Source organism: Parasteatoda tepidariorum, chromosome 9 (assembly GCF_043381705.1).
Source record: "Parasteatoda tepidariorum isolate YZ-2023 chromosome 9, CAS_Ptep_4.0, whole genome shotgun sequence".
In the NCBI taxonomy this organism is placed as follows: Eukaryota; Metazoa; Arthropoda; class Arachnida; order Araneae; family Theridiidae; genus Parasteatoda; species Parasteatoda tepidariorum.
This window is the reverse complement of record NC_092212.1, coordinates 24843920-24859140: the sequence shown is the minus strand read 5'-3', so window position 1 is coordinate 24859140 and position 15221 is coordinate 24843920. Positions and strand designations below refer to the sequence as shown.

At 30.9% G+C, this 15221-nt stretch overlaps 2 protein-coding genes across 2 annotated transcripts in view; both read right to left on the bottom strand.

Annotated features, from left to right (window-relative positions):
• Positions 1–1449, bottom strand: part of LOC107445036 (carcinine transporter-like) — a 34456-nt gene extending 33007 nt beyond the window's left edge. Inside the window, exon 1 of the mRNA XM_043045509.2 lies at positions 212–1449. Coding sequence (XP_042901443.1) covers positions 212–595 — 384 coding nt within the window. The 5' untranslated portion in view covers positions 596–1449. The remainder of the gene's footprint in view (positions 1–211) is intronic.
• Positions 1450–2705: 1256 nt separating this feature from the next.
• On the bottom strand, positions 2706–10404 carry LOC122269967 (beta-alanine transporter-like). Its single transcript, XM_071185772.1, has 3 exons — positions 9131–10404; positions 4937–5040; positions 2706–2736 (listed from the first exon to the last, which is right to left on the bottom strand). Exons 1-3 carry the CDS (start codon positions 9512–9514, stop codon positions 2706–2708), a joined length of 519 nt encoding a protein of 172 aa, XP_071041873.1. The 5' UTR covers positions 9515–10404.
• Positions 10405–15221: the final 4817 nt, after the last annotated feature.

Genomic DNA, 15221 nt, shown 5'->3' with positions numbered 1-15221 from the left:
GTAATAAAATGCTACGCATTTCATATCTACCAGCTTGTGTTTTTTTCCTGAATGATTTTCACAAGTGGTAGTGAACTGGAAGTTGAAAGATCTATTGAAAGACAAAAATATTTTTTATAACTTGCCAGTGCTTATAAATTTGTTTAATGGGGGATTACATACTTTAGCAATATAAAACAAAAGTTTAAATTAAATGTAATTTTTTTCTCACCTTACTTGCTGCAGTTTCATCAAAATATGTTGTGTCATATTGCCAACTGTTACAGGGTATCACTGGAGTGTTATTCTTAATATTCAAATCACCAGAGAGTAAGAGCTCTGTATAGTTTATGTCATACCTGAAGCAAGAAGAGTTACCGGGAGGAGCGATGAGGCTTCTTTGCGATTCCACACTTAAATTGCTCATTGCCAGTTCCGGTACGTGGCACCAATGATCAGGAATGTAAACCAAGTACAGAATGTTCATGGTAAACCAAGGAAGAACTATCGCTGATGGAATCAAGAATAGAATTATCAACCTACTCTGATACTTTCCGAAATCGCCAACTTCTTCAAGCAAATCCTCAAACTCCATCTGTGATTTTGATTCGGGCATTTTTAAACGTGTTTACTATTTTCTGGAAGTATCGATGCAGCACAATTCAAAACAACTTCACGATTTGTAATTTACTTTTCGTGTATATGTTTTTAAATCGAAAGCACTTCTAGCAAAGACGCACTTTTTTATGGTTGTAGCACCGACTTAAAACTGTTTCATCATTTTATAATTTACTTTTTGTTAGTATACCTGTAAACCAAAAGCACTACTGGAAACAACTTACTTTTTTTACAGATGCAGCACAACTTCAAACCGCTTTCCCATTGATAATTTACTTTTGAAGCATATGTTTTTAAATCAAAAGCACTATTGGTAAAGACTTACTTTTTTACAGTAGCAGCACGACTTAACGGTGCTCCGCCATTTATAATTTACTTCCTGTTAGTATACTTGTAAACAAAAAGCAGTACTAGCAAAGACTCGCTTTTTTTACAAATTTAGCACGACTTCAAACAGCTTCACCATCGATAATTTACTGCTTCAATGCAAAAATACTACTGGCTATGACTCACTTTTTTTCACAATCCTACAATTACCACTTCTGAAATCATGATGGTTAATTCTTTTCTTTTACAAAATAAATAGTGGTTTTAAATCTACTCCATTTCGTACTTACGACTTAATGTCAGAAATGAAACTGCAGGACAATTCACCAATCATTCCGAAATAATAGTTGTTTTTTTTGTGTTTGCTTTGCTAAGGAAGTAAATGATACTGCAAGTGACTCTAAGCTGGACTAAGAAATTAATGACATAAAGATAAAAGTATTTTCTTTCACAAATGAAAAATGTGCTTTAGTGTTTTGAAATTAGTTGTATAGTTGTTTCTTCCTGCACGAAAACCAGTATATTTTTTTCTGATTGAAAAAAAAATTCTTGTAATTCTTTTTTTTATCTACAGATGTAAGAAAACCAAGCTCCGATAGGAGAGAAAATATTTAGAACGACTTGTTAGGATACTAGTTTACCTTGAGTTATGAATTTTGAGTTTATGCCCTCCGAATATTATATAATATTAATAACTGAATTCATCTGGTATGAAATTCCTCGGTGTTTATTTAGATTCAATTCATTACGTAAGAACTTGAATAAATTAAATTTTTTTTTAACTCATGAACATGTTCGTTTCCTTTAAGGTCAAAGAGTGGGATTGGTTGAAACCACTCCATTGTTAAAGTTAAATAGATCTTTAATGAATTGAGTTGAATGTTCAATCNCGAACAACAAAAGATGAAAATTTAAGTATAGGTGTAAAAACTGTCATGTGGTTTTGTATGCCCACCATTGTTTTAAAATTTATTATACTGAATTTAGTTATTAAGATTTTTTTTAAAGTATATTAAATTGGATTTCTATGATATTTATAAAATCTCCAAATAAATTGTTATGTAACACATAAATAAGAAAGTCCGATAAGCAGACTACCGACATGCGATGTGAATAATTTGTTGCTCCGTTCAGTACAGGGCTTAAAGCCTATGTATACCGAGACGGAAAAGTGTAAAAACTGGCACGAAAGGCATTTCATTCTAACTTTTTTTTCTAGCATTAAATTTCTGTAACAATCGATATTTTTTTTCAATTATATCATATATAAAAAAAGTGTTTCTTCTCTGAGTGAAGGTATTGTTATATAGTTTAAAAAAAGAATATATTTATTCCTCCCGAAAACAGGTTAAAACTGAAATGGTTTTTCAACCAGCTTTTCCGCCTCACTTTCACCCGTGGTTCATTAGCGTTACTTGAGAGGAGTAGCCTGCTGTAACGAAAAAGTTAATATTAATTAATGTTTCTTCTCTTTAATCTCTTTCTTTTTTTTTAAAAAAAAAATACGAAAATCGTCACAAAGGTACTTTGTTGAAAGCTTTTATTTTTGAAATAACTATGTAAAATGAATAAACAACTTCATTTCTTAATAATTCATTTAAAATTATTCTTCATTGATTTTTCTCTATTATTTTAAAGCGTTTTTGTTTTTTATTTATGAAAAATCTTATCATTACTTCATGTAAGACAAGATACATTCAAAATCTAATTGGCCTAATAATTATTTTGCATCAGTGCCCAAAATTTCTCGACCTTGAGTGCATGTAGATAAGAAATATACTTCATTCATAAAAATCAAATAGAAGGAAATATCTGAAAGTAAGAGGAAAAAAATAATAATAATAAAATGAAACACTTTCACATCAGTTTTCTCCCATTGAGGAGGTTTCTCCTATTTCGACGGTATGATTAAAGGAGACAACTGACCTTTAACTAAGACTGATAAATTAATATCCGTACTCATTTTTTTAAAAAAAATATAACAAAAAGCCTTGGATAGCAATACGTAACCGCCATAGTAGATATGGGAAATGACCTCATCAATGAGTAGATAGATTTCATGATTAGAATCTATAATTAATTTATAAAAAGTAAAAACAAATTTAAAAACAACTTGTAAAGCCTCTTATTATTGACCACTAATTTCATATCCTTCAATATTTGAGGTTTTTACGAATTATTTTTTTCCAGTGGCATTCGATTAAAGTATACATTTTAAAAACAATTATCGTTTTTATAAACCTTGATTATTGAGGTGGGCGTGAGTTTATTTATTGTAAAATATACATATGTAAGGTTTATTAGACCATGTCAGTTTGAAGAATAGATAGCACAAGTTAGAGAAATTCATCACAAAGATACATCCATGGTTATAGTGGTATTCGAACCCGCTATTTTTTCGATATAGAGCGTTTGGTTGGTGATAATGTTTGGTCTAGGAGGTCACATATAGCTTACCGTTTTGTTTATATTATTTTAGAAGAAATACACTGAGAAATTAAGTAAACTTGTATTAGTTAAAGCACTTTATATATAAATTTAAGTATTTATCTCAATTTAAAATTCTACAGTTCTTTTTAAAACATTTTTCATGGGTAAGGTTTTCATAAAAATATCTGGTAATTAAAATGGATTTTACTATTTAATATAGTTTTTTAAAATTCTGTTTAAAATGGCATCGTTTCTGGAGTTGTGAGAGTAACACACAGACAGACAGAAAAACTCATAATTTTCTTATTAAAGAAGATGCAGGGCAGCTTTTACGCAATACGCCTTTTACTACGCTTTTTGCAATACATTTTATAGAGCTGTAGACATTTAAAAGCCAAAGCTTTCAGAATTTTCGAAAATTTTGCCAACATTTTAAAATCCTTCGAAGGAGCTGGATTTGTTTATTGGATTTACATACATTTGCAGGCCAATAAACCTTTGTCAAACAGAAGGACAACACAAAGATACATCTAGGGTAACAGCAGAATTCGAACCTGCTACCTCCATGCTTTGCGCAGCTTTTGGTGGGCGATACCACTCGGTCAGGGAGGCCCCAAGAAGCTAAATTAAAATGGCTTTGCATAGCAATTTTTAAATCGTTTATCTGTAGTGGTTTGGAGAATAAGGTTAAATTAATAAAAAATAATGCATTAAAACAGAAAAAACAGATACTACTTAGCTAGCACTAGTATAAATTTTTGCAAAAAGCCAAGGAAGTTGACGCCCCTTGAAGATGAGACTTTTATTAGTTTTAAAAGTTTCAAACCAATTCACTACATTGGAAAGAAAATTGCCAAATACTTCGTGGGTTCGATCCCCTCCGGCCGAAGACTATGTAGTAAATGGTGACTGATTCACGTTAAATCTGTCGAGAGAGTCGCAAAGTCCTCCATGTTTCCATAACAAATCAATACCTCTGGGGTTACTGATCCTGGAGTTTCCTTGTCTTCTGAATTGGTTCAAAATTAAAAGGCTACGGAGTTAAACCAACGCCTCCACACGGTTTTTTATAGGTAGTCCGATCAAAGCACAGTGAAGGATATCCACTTTCCGAACGAGTCATTTAATACAAAATTTAGTTGAAATAAGAAAGTGGTAGCAAATATATGACTAAAAATTTGTTTTATTTATGAATATTATTGGTTTGCCTTATTCACTTGACAACCACTACAGATTCAATTCTCAAATATATATGATGAATTTCTCTTAATTACTTTTCTAAAAGGTTTTGGGTTCATGCGCACAACTGGTTCACTTTTTAAGCAGTCTGCGCGGACTACTTATAAAAGACCGTGAGGAGGCTTTTTGATGTAGGATGTGATGGTTAAACATTAGTTGATGTTAATCCAAAATTGGGTTAGCTGTTCATCGACGGATGTATATAAATATTGATGAATAAGGATATCCTTGAAACAATTGTCCTTCACTACAGCCGAAGCAGAAAATACATTGTATCGATCTAATTTATTATTATCTTTTATTCTCTTTTTAAAGAAGTGGTATGAGAATAATAAATACATACCTATCAGAGAGTGTACCATAGATTGGAGTTCCAATAATGCTTCCAACATTTGTTAAAGTCATCACCAAGCTAGCATAATGACTATTTCCACAGACCATGTTCCACTATAAGACGAAAAAAAAAACAAAGGATTAATTGACGTTAACTCCATTTTTTACGTAATTTATTGTGTGGAGGATATTACCGACTGATAAGAGTTTTAGGAAATATTTTTGGCGTCAAGAGCTCTCATCAACTTCGATTTTTTTTCTTATACAAACTTTTGATGTCAGACAGCAGCACAATGCCTTTAAAAAGGGGAGAGAGAAAGACTTCCTTTGTCATAATGGGATAATGAGATATAATCCAGCCTGCCAAATACTACACTTTTTACATAATATTTTATAGAGTGCTAGACATTCAAAAACCAAAGCTCTTTCCGTGGAAGTATTTCCAAGCGATAGTGAAAGGCAAATTGAAATGCAGGCGTGCCAACTACTACGCTTTTTGTAAAGTGGTAGACTCTTAAAAACAAAAGCTTTCAGAATTTTAGGTAATTTTGCCAACATTTTAAAAGCTCCGCTCGAAAGAGCTGGCGTTGCATATGAACTTTTGAATTATTTATGTGAATTGGTGTGGAAAATAAATTTAAATGAATAAACATTAATATATCAAAACACAAACATAGCTACCCCTAAAACAATTTTTTACCAAAAGCGTTGCAAGTTGGTAGCCCTGAAGAGGGTGGACAATGATTCGGTGCGTGGCCCCTTTACGTTTTGAGAGCAAAGCTTGAAAACTTAGAACTTCCATTTGAACTTTGAAGAATTTCTCTCAAAACTTAAGCTTTATAAAGTTATATAGTTGGTGATTTTGAACACATAATTTAAAAAAAAACTATTTCCGTGCATTCTGTATAGCTTTTAAAATGACAGTAATTTTTCGAATTAACTCAGGCTGTCCTGGCAAATGGCGAAAGCACAACAATTTGTTCGTTAAGAATGAGCACATTTATAATCCCTTCCTGAAACTTCCTCTCGTCAAAACGACGAGAGGAAGTTTCACCCTCTATTTCTCGTCCCCGTGATATTTCTGGGGCTGAAATGTTCGAAAGTAAAGTGACACTAAGATTAAATCAATCAATTTCTTATTCCCGAAATGTCCCGAATCTTCAATTTTTACCCAAGATGGTAGCACTAGACTATTAGTAATGTGTTTAGAGATAATTTGTTTATTTTAAACTAGATGTCAGAACTCATTAAACATGTAAGCTAAAAATTAAACAAAAAATTAAAAATTATTGCACATATTCTATGAACACTTAACTTTGCACATATTCTATGAACACTTAACTTTATACAATATTCATGAATAAACTTCACTTTTCTTCTTCACGTCTTCCTTTCTTTAATTTTCATGACCATTTTCTTCAAAATTATCCGACCATTATAGGGTTAAAATTATTATAATTAACGAATAAAAGATTTTTTTTCAATATTAAACTGTCATCTTTATGCAAATATAATTTATTTACTTTAATATGGTAATTTGAAAATTTAATACTAAAAAAACATGTTATAAATAACAACTGAATTCGTTAAATTAAAAATATTTTACTTTAAACATTTTCAAGCTGCAAATTTAAAACTCCTGGACAAACAATGGTTATTATTATATTATTATTATCATGAGATTTCCCCCATCATTTACTATTAAGCTTCAATAACAACACTTAATCATAAACTCGGTGATGACGAAGGTAAACTGGGCAAACAATGGTTATTATTATAGTATCTATTATTATCATGAGATTTCCCCCATCATTTGCTATTAAGCTTCAATAACAACACTTAATCATAAACTGGGGGATAACGAAGGTAAAAAGTAGTTTCACAATTAAACAGCAACCCCTGGACTAATTGGCTACAGATGTTGCTCGCTTGAGAGGCAATTATGGTATTGTCAAAATCCAACGCCTGAAAAGGAAATAGACTTTTCACTCTCAATATCTGAAAAGGCGACAATTTTCCAGCACCATCACAAACACAAGCGCCTTAAAAGGTATTAAATCCAGAGATGCCAACTTGTTCCAGACTGCAAATATATAGTTTAGAGTGGTAGTTTATCAATTGTGATTCTTGGTTTAATAAATTCAATTTAGTAGATTTTTATCCACCACTATTTCAAAATAATTCGTAGGCTTATATAATTCAACACTTTGTAGAGTTAAGCTCATGCTATACCCTTCAATAAGCAAGCAAAATTACTCAAATATTTGCAAAATTTACTTGGTAGTTACTTACCGTTTTTTTAAAAAATTATTTTGGCGTGTCCGGAGCAGCTGGCATCTCTGTAAATCATGCTTAACTAAAAGAAAGTGGTGAGTTATATAAGCCTGAATTATTTAGAAACAGCGGAGGATAAAAATCTACTAAATTGAATTTATTGGACCAAGAATCACAAGTGGTAAACTACCACTTTAAAATATTTATTTGCTGTCCGGAGCAAGTTGGCATCTCTGACATTGGTCTAATATCATTTATGAGTTATTGATTTAGTATTATTTCAGTTATTTAGTTATAAATTTGTTTATGAGCAGTAAAACAATATATTATTTACAATTGCGATATCGAAAATAAATATTAAGCTTAACCTTTTGCACCCGAATGATATCACCTATAAATAATTTGCCACCCTAAAAATCTGTCGAGAGAGTCGCAAAGTCNAAGAATCACAAGTGGTAAACTACCACTTTAAAATATTTATTTGCTGTCCGGAGCAAGTTGGCATCTCTGACATTGGTCTAATATCATTTATGAGTTATTGATTTAGTATTATTTCAGTTATTTAGTTATAAATTTGTTTATGAGCAGTAAAACAATATATTATTTACAATTGCGATATCGAAAATAAATATTAAGCTTAACCTTTTGCACCCGAATGATATCACCTATAAATAATTTGCCACCCTAAATATTGAAATTTTTACGTCCTAATGTTTAGTGACCAATTTTTTTAGTTGTCTACAGGTATTATATTATTTCATTATCGGCGTTGAAGGCTATCAATGTTGAATTACGTAGTTTTGAACCTAACCTAGAAGACAAGAAAACTCCAAGATCTAGCATTGGGATAAACTAGCTTATAGGAGAACTTTTAGAGGAAACTGACCAGCATTTGTGTTACATGGAAGGGAAAGAGAGGAAGAGCACCGACAATTAGTCCGACACCCTAGGGATTTTAACCCATGATCCGTATACCACTGATGATATTTGTATGTCAGTATTGTAGTCGGGGCGAACCCGGAGCAGAATTCGTCAACGAACCACAGCTGGGTTTCGAACATGGGTCAACAAAGTGGGAGGCGATGCTTTATTTTCTTAGCCACCATGGCTCTTCTACGGCTATTATATAGTAAGTGTGTAAACAGTGAGTTTTGTCTTGAAAACCTTTAGTGAAAGAGTTTGTATTTTAACCGTTAAAAGAACCTCGGGAGCAAAGGGTTAAATCCAATAAAAGTTTTTGTGTTACCCAATTAACTGTTTAAACGTCAATATTCACACATGCGTATTAAGACATGCGCTTATACCCATTAATATATTTCATTTATACTAAGTTAACCAATATTATCTCGTCTTTTTTATAATAAACTTATACAAAAGGTAACTTTACGGAAAAAACGAGGTATCATGCATGCGTTAAAACTATGTGAATATTTTCTATTGTTGCTAACATTTTATTTCATTTTATTCTTTTACCAATTTTAGTAAAGGATAACGTTAGGCGCTAACTCGTTAATAGATTCTGAAATCATATCACGATTATTTTACTTTCCTAGAGAAATGATGATTTTGAAAGAATAGTCCTACCACAATAAATTTTTTTGAAAAAAGTATCTGTCCTCTAAATATGACGCTAGCCAGTTAATAGATTCCGAAATCTCATCACTTCTATTATCATCGAATCTCCCGATTTTCTCGAGAGCTTTTCTTTTCATAATTAAAGTAATAAAATGCTACGCATTTCATATCTACCAGCTTGTGTTTTTTTCCTGAATGATTTTCACAAGTGGTAGTGAACTGGAAGTTGAAAGATCTATTGAAAGACAAAAATATTTTTTATAACTTGCCAGTGCTTATAAATTTGTTCAATGGGGGATTACATACTTTTGCAATATAAAACAAAAGTTTAAATTAAATGTAATTTTTTTCTCACCTTACTTGCTGCAGTTTCATCAAAATATGTTGTGTCATATTGCCAACTGTTACAGGGTATCACTGGAGTGTTATTCTTAATATTCAAATCACCAGAGAGTAAGAGCTCTGTATAGTTTATGTCATACCTGAAGCAAGAAGAGTTACCGGGAGGAGCGATGAGGCTTCTTTGCGATTCCACACTTAAATTGCTCATTGCCAGTTCCGGTACGTGGCACCAATGATCAGGAATGTAAACCAAGTACAGAATGTTCATGGTAAACCAAGGAAGAACTATCGCTGATGGAATCAAGAATAGAATTATCAACCTACTCTGATACTTTCCGAAATCGCCAACTTCTTCAAGCAAATCCTCAAACTCCATCTGTGATTTTGATTCAGGCATTGTCAAACGTGTTTTGCTATTTTCTGGAAATATCGATGCAGCACAATTCAAAACAGCTTCACGATTTATAATTTACTTTTTGCGTATATGGTTTTTAAATCGAAAACACTTCTAGCAAAGACGCACTTTTTTATGGTTGTTGCATAGCCCTAAAACTGCTTCATCATTTATAATTTACTTCTTGTTAGCATACTTGTAAACCAAAAGCACTACTGACAACAACTTACTTTTTTTACAGATGCAGCACAACTTTAAACAGCTTTCCCATTTATAATTTACATTTGGAGCAAATGTTTTTAAATCAAAAGCACTATTGGTAAAGACTCACTTCTTTACAGTAGCAGAACGACTTAAAGGTGCTCCACCATTTATAATTTACTTCCTGTAAGTATACTTGTAAACCAAAAGCAGTACTAGTAAAGACTCGCTTTTTTTACAGATTTAGCACGACTTCAAACAGCTTCACCATTTATAATTTACTGCTTCAATATACATAGTTATATTTATATATAAATCAAAAATACCACTGGCTATGACTCACTTTTTGTCACAATCCTACAATTACCACTTCTGAAATCACGATGGTTAATTCTTTTCTCTTACAAAATAAATAGCGATTTTAAATCTACTCCATTTCGTATTTACGACTTAATGTCAGAAATTAAACTGCAGGACAATTCACCAATCATTCTGAAATAATAGTTTTTTTTTGTCTTTGCTTTGCTAAGGAAGTAAATGATACTGCAAGTGACTCTAAGCTGGACTAAGAAATTAATGACATAAAGATAAAAGTATTTTCTTTCACAAATGAAAAATGTGCTTTAGTGTTTTGAAATTAGTTGTATAGTTGTTTCTTCCTGCACGAAAACCAGTATATTTTTTTCTGATTGGAAAAAAAAAATCTTGTAATTCTATTTTTTTTCTGCAAACGAAAGAAAACTAAGCTCCGATAGGGGAGAAAATATTTAGAATGACTTGTTAGGATACTAGTTTACCTTGAGTTATGAAATTTGAGTTTATGCCCTCCGAATATTATATAATATTAATAAATGAATGCATCTGGTATGAAATTCCTCGGTGTTTATTTAGATTCAATTCATTACGTAAGAACTTGAATAAATTAAATTTTTTTTTAACTCATGAACATGTTCGTTTCCTTTAAGGTCAAAGAGTGGGATTGGTTGAAACCACTCCATTGTTAAAGTTAAATAGATCTTTAATGAATTGAGTTGAATGTTCAATCGATAAAAGTGTTTTTAAATAAACTTATTAACCTTTACAGGTTAACTTCCCCCATAAAGTGTTATCAAGAAGATAATGACTATTATCTCAATTCTTGAAATTTATCTTTTGTTTTTCTTCGGAAAAATTCATCTCCCTAGTTTTTTTCCTATAGGAAATCTTGTTATATCATTATAAATAATATCTCTTCTGTTTACTTCTACTTCTTATGAGTGTTTTGAGGGCAAGAATTAAATTAATTCTAAACATGCAAGTGAGGCATTGTTTCGGATGTATTTTTTTAGGCTGAATTACATGAGATCAATTTTAAGGCAGTCAGATTAATAGTTTTGAAGGTACAAAGGTCTTATGCATAAAAGAATTTTTTTTATTTGTGCTTGTTCATGCATCTGACATTTCTATTTTAACACATAGCTGACCGGCAACTTTTCTGCCACTTTTTTCCATGCGCGCCCGGCTGTTGTTTTTGAAAGCGGATATGGAAGTAAAACAATATAATTAAACTTTAAAATTTTTTATTTGTTATTCAATTCTTAATATTTCCTTTTCGTATGATAAAAAGTATAACAATCACCTACGCGTAATGGTACACCTCAAGTTTTGCAAATACATCTTATTTCGTAAACTTATAATAAATTGGTGGAGAATTAAATAGTAAAACTTGAAAAGTAAGGAATATTACGCCCACTTTTTAAATTAGTCACCACGAAAACGCGAAATAAAATATATGCTTTCTATTTATTTCCTGCCTTTATAAACTTAATTTATAATTTTTTTAATCTTAAAAATTTAAGCATATATATAAATTTGTAACAAACTTGAGTCAGTTAGCTCATATTGGCAAGATAGCAACTCATATGGAAAGGTAAAAGGCCCCTTCGGGGCCTAAACGCCTTGTCAAATTCGCGACGACGAGTCAGTTAGCATAAAATTTTTCAAATTACAGCGTATGTTTTTGTCTAGAGTTGTAATTTCAATTCCATATTACTACCACTGGGGAAATTCATTCTTGAAAGGATTAAACGTTGGCAGGTATGATAATTTACTAAAAACATTGAGTATTTCTGACTTTTCATAATTTGATAAAATTTAAGTGCCTATTTAATCATTCATGCATCAGCTTTACAGGAATATATGTATAGAACCTTATACAGAGCGACGGGAGAGACCAGACTGGACCCTAAGCTATTTTAGTGGGTACCCCATAACCTAGGTAGTTTTGTGCATAAGGTACCCCAGCTTCATTAGAAAAAAAAACAAGAGCATTTGGACATATCATCTATTATTATTATTGATAGAGAAAAAGAAACTCAATTATCTAAGAAATTAATGTTCTTTTTCTAATATTTAATTTTATATATTAGCTCAATATCAACTAAAAATCCTATAATTCACTGTATTTTTAAGATAATAATAAAACATTTTAAAATATTTAATAGAAGAGGGTGTTCCAAAATTCGACCAAAGAATTAGCAACGACGATATAAGGCATCGTGAGTTTGTAGACTTACCATAAAATAAGAGGTAACATATCATATCGAGAGGGTGAAATTCACGGAAAACGTATCCAGGATCTTAATCTAAAGAAAAAGAAAACTCTTAAGATCCTATAGTGCGGTATTTTCGGAAGACATCAAAAGTATCCATGGTATCCTCATACGTGAACGGGAATCAGTTTTACGTCGTTGTAGACAATGCATTGAAATCAGTAGACGCCTCTTTAAACCAGAGCTGGGGAGATGGTGGCTAAAATGTCCTACTTCGAATTTTCATAAGCATTCGATTTTGACTCTTCTCCGAATTGTACGCAATAAACATTCCCACCGAATTGAAAGCCTTAATATTATGGAGATTTCTCATTTTTACGTTGGAGTCCGTATGTTCTCATACGTAATATTTGAAGTAATTGCGCATGCTTCAATTCTGGTGAAACGCGCAGGGGCCCATTTAAAAATGTCAAACTTACGTGGAAGAAAACAAGAGATTTTGCAAAAACCCGAAAGTCAAAAACCACTGGCGTAGTGGAATATGATTTTAACTTTGCCAACAAAGAGTTCATCATTCGCCTTCATTATGAAGATAAACTTCTCTCAACTAAACTGCATAATTAAAGTAAATACATTCTATAATTATAAATAACAAAAAATATTTCGTTTCTGATGGATTTATTACAATTAAACAACCATATATTTTTAAACTAAAACTAATAATTTTTTTAAAATTAAATCAACATATTGTCATGAAACCACGCGATTAATTTTAACATTTTGTAATAACGGATCCCCTATTTTAATTTCGTATTGACATTCTCTTTGATATATCTGTAACATGTCCATGTTGTTAATTCGAAGCATGCTTAAACAGAAAACATCATTTAACAGCAATTAACAACGGAATTATAGCTTTGTACGTTAACAAAACGTAAAAATACGTAAAATCTAACGGGAAAAAAATGTGAGCATGCGTATTTTCTGCAAATTTTTTACACACGATATTTTACGATGTCTAACGTAAATTTGCAAAATTTCTCTATCACTTATTTAATGCTAATATCAAATTACATTTTTTCTACTTTTAACGTACGATTAAAGTAAAATTCACTTTATTTAAATTCACTTCACTTTTTACATAAATAAATAATAAAATTTGAAAAAATAGATTTTAAAAAATACATTTATTTAAAATATTGAAATTTTACAGAACCATTTTGAGAGAAGAGCTTGACATTACTTTTTCATACGCACGCTCTTACATACATAAAGGTCTTTTTGCAAAGAAATTGAATAGTGAAAATTCCCAAACTTGGAAACTATTGCAAATTACGAAATTCCTTCGCATATTCATTTTAATTAACTCAGCAAAATAAATTTTGTTTCGAAATTAATAAATTGAAAGATAAATTATTAGAAAGTCGTTCACTGATATCTATTTTTATAATAGTTGCAATAATTTCCGGTGTTTCTTTTTAATAGTTTAGTCAAACATAGGCTAAAAAAGTGTTCAAATATGATTTATGTTGTTTAGGATAAGTTATAATTTAAATAATATTCACTTGAATAATATTCATAATATTCATTTGAGTAAACTTTTTATTTATCTAATTATAAATATTTGTCTAAAGAATTTCTATATGAACAAAAACTTTTAAGTAATCGGAGCCGAAAACGAAACAATTTTCCGAATTCGAAGCCCCTGATTTGAGCCGATTCTTGTAAAAATTATTCAAATAAATATCTATTGTTATTTTTCAGCCTGATGTCGAAACCTGGACGGATATCTCTTGATTTCAGGAATGCCACGGGTGACTACAAATGTAAGAAGTGGTAGAAATTCAATTCATTTTTATTTATTTAATTATTCAATCGTAATTACCAACACGACATAATTGTAAATTATTCATAGGTTTACGGGATGCGTCATTTTAACGCATTTCGAATTTTATAAGGAAAATTATAAAACCCGTTTGCATTTTTATTTTATCTCTTGTAATGACTTTTATCCATTGATCGAGGTAAATATATATTGAAGTCTATTTTCTTCAAAATCATTGACATATTGAAATTCTCTTTATGGTATACCTATCTCTACGGATTTGCGTCAATATGACGCTATTGTAATTTAGACAAAATTTTGAGTAAACATGCAAACATCACATCAATAATAAATAGGAATGTACCGACAATACTTCGATCCGATATTGTTATCTCAAATGAAACAAGCGATAAACAACTGTTGCCGATAAGCAATAATAGAAGAAGCAAACGCAGAATGTCAATTGATGTCAGAGTGTCCGATTTTGAAGGTTTCAATTGCTTAGTTTGAGTATTGAAAAATAAAATAGAATATTTAATAAATATATATCTCATAATTCCATTTTTTTTCTTATAGTATATAATAACATTGCTTTCTAAGTGCAGAGATGCCAACTGCTCCGGACACGCCAAAATAATTTTAAAAAAACTGTAAAATACTACTAAGTAAATTTTGCATATATAAAGTTGTGAATTATATAAGCCTACGAATTATTCAGAAATAGTGGTGGATAAAAATCTACTAAATTGAATTTATTAAACCAAGATTCATAATGGTAAACTACCACTTTAAAATATATACTTGCTGTCCGGAGCAAGTTGGCATCTCTGTAAGCGAATTGACAAAACATACCGTAGATTGTAAACTAGGCGATTACAAGTGGAATTGGCGATGGATTGCGCTTAAATGTAGTGGGAGAACGAAATTACATTAACCTAAACAGTGAAATTCGATATTTTTTTCTCCTCCTCGACTAGCCATGATGAATAAAAATAACTCATTAATTCATTTTAGTAGAGAATTAAAAAAGAAAATAACCTTTTTATTCTTAGGATCACGTTACAAATAAACTGTATTTATATTTTATTAAGCGCAATAATTTGTATTTTATAAAACGATCTAGTTTTTTGATATAACAGATTTAATTTTTTTT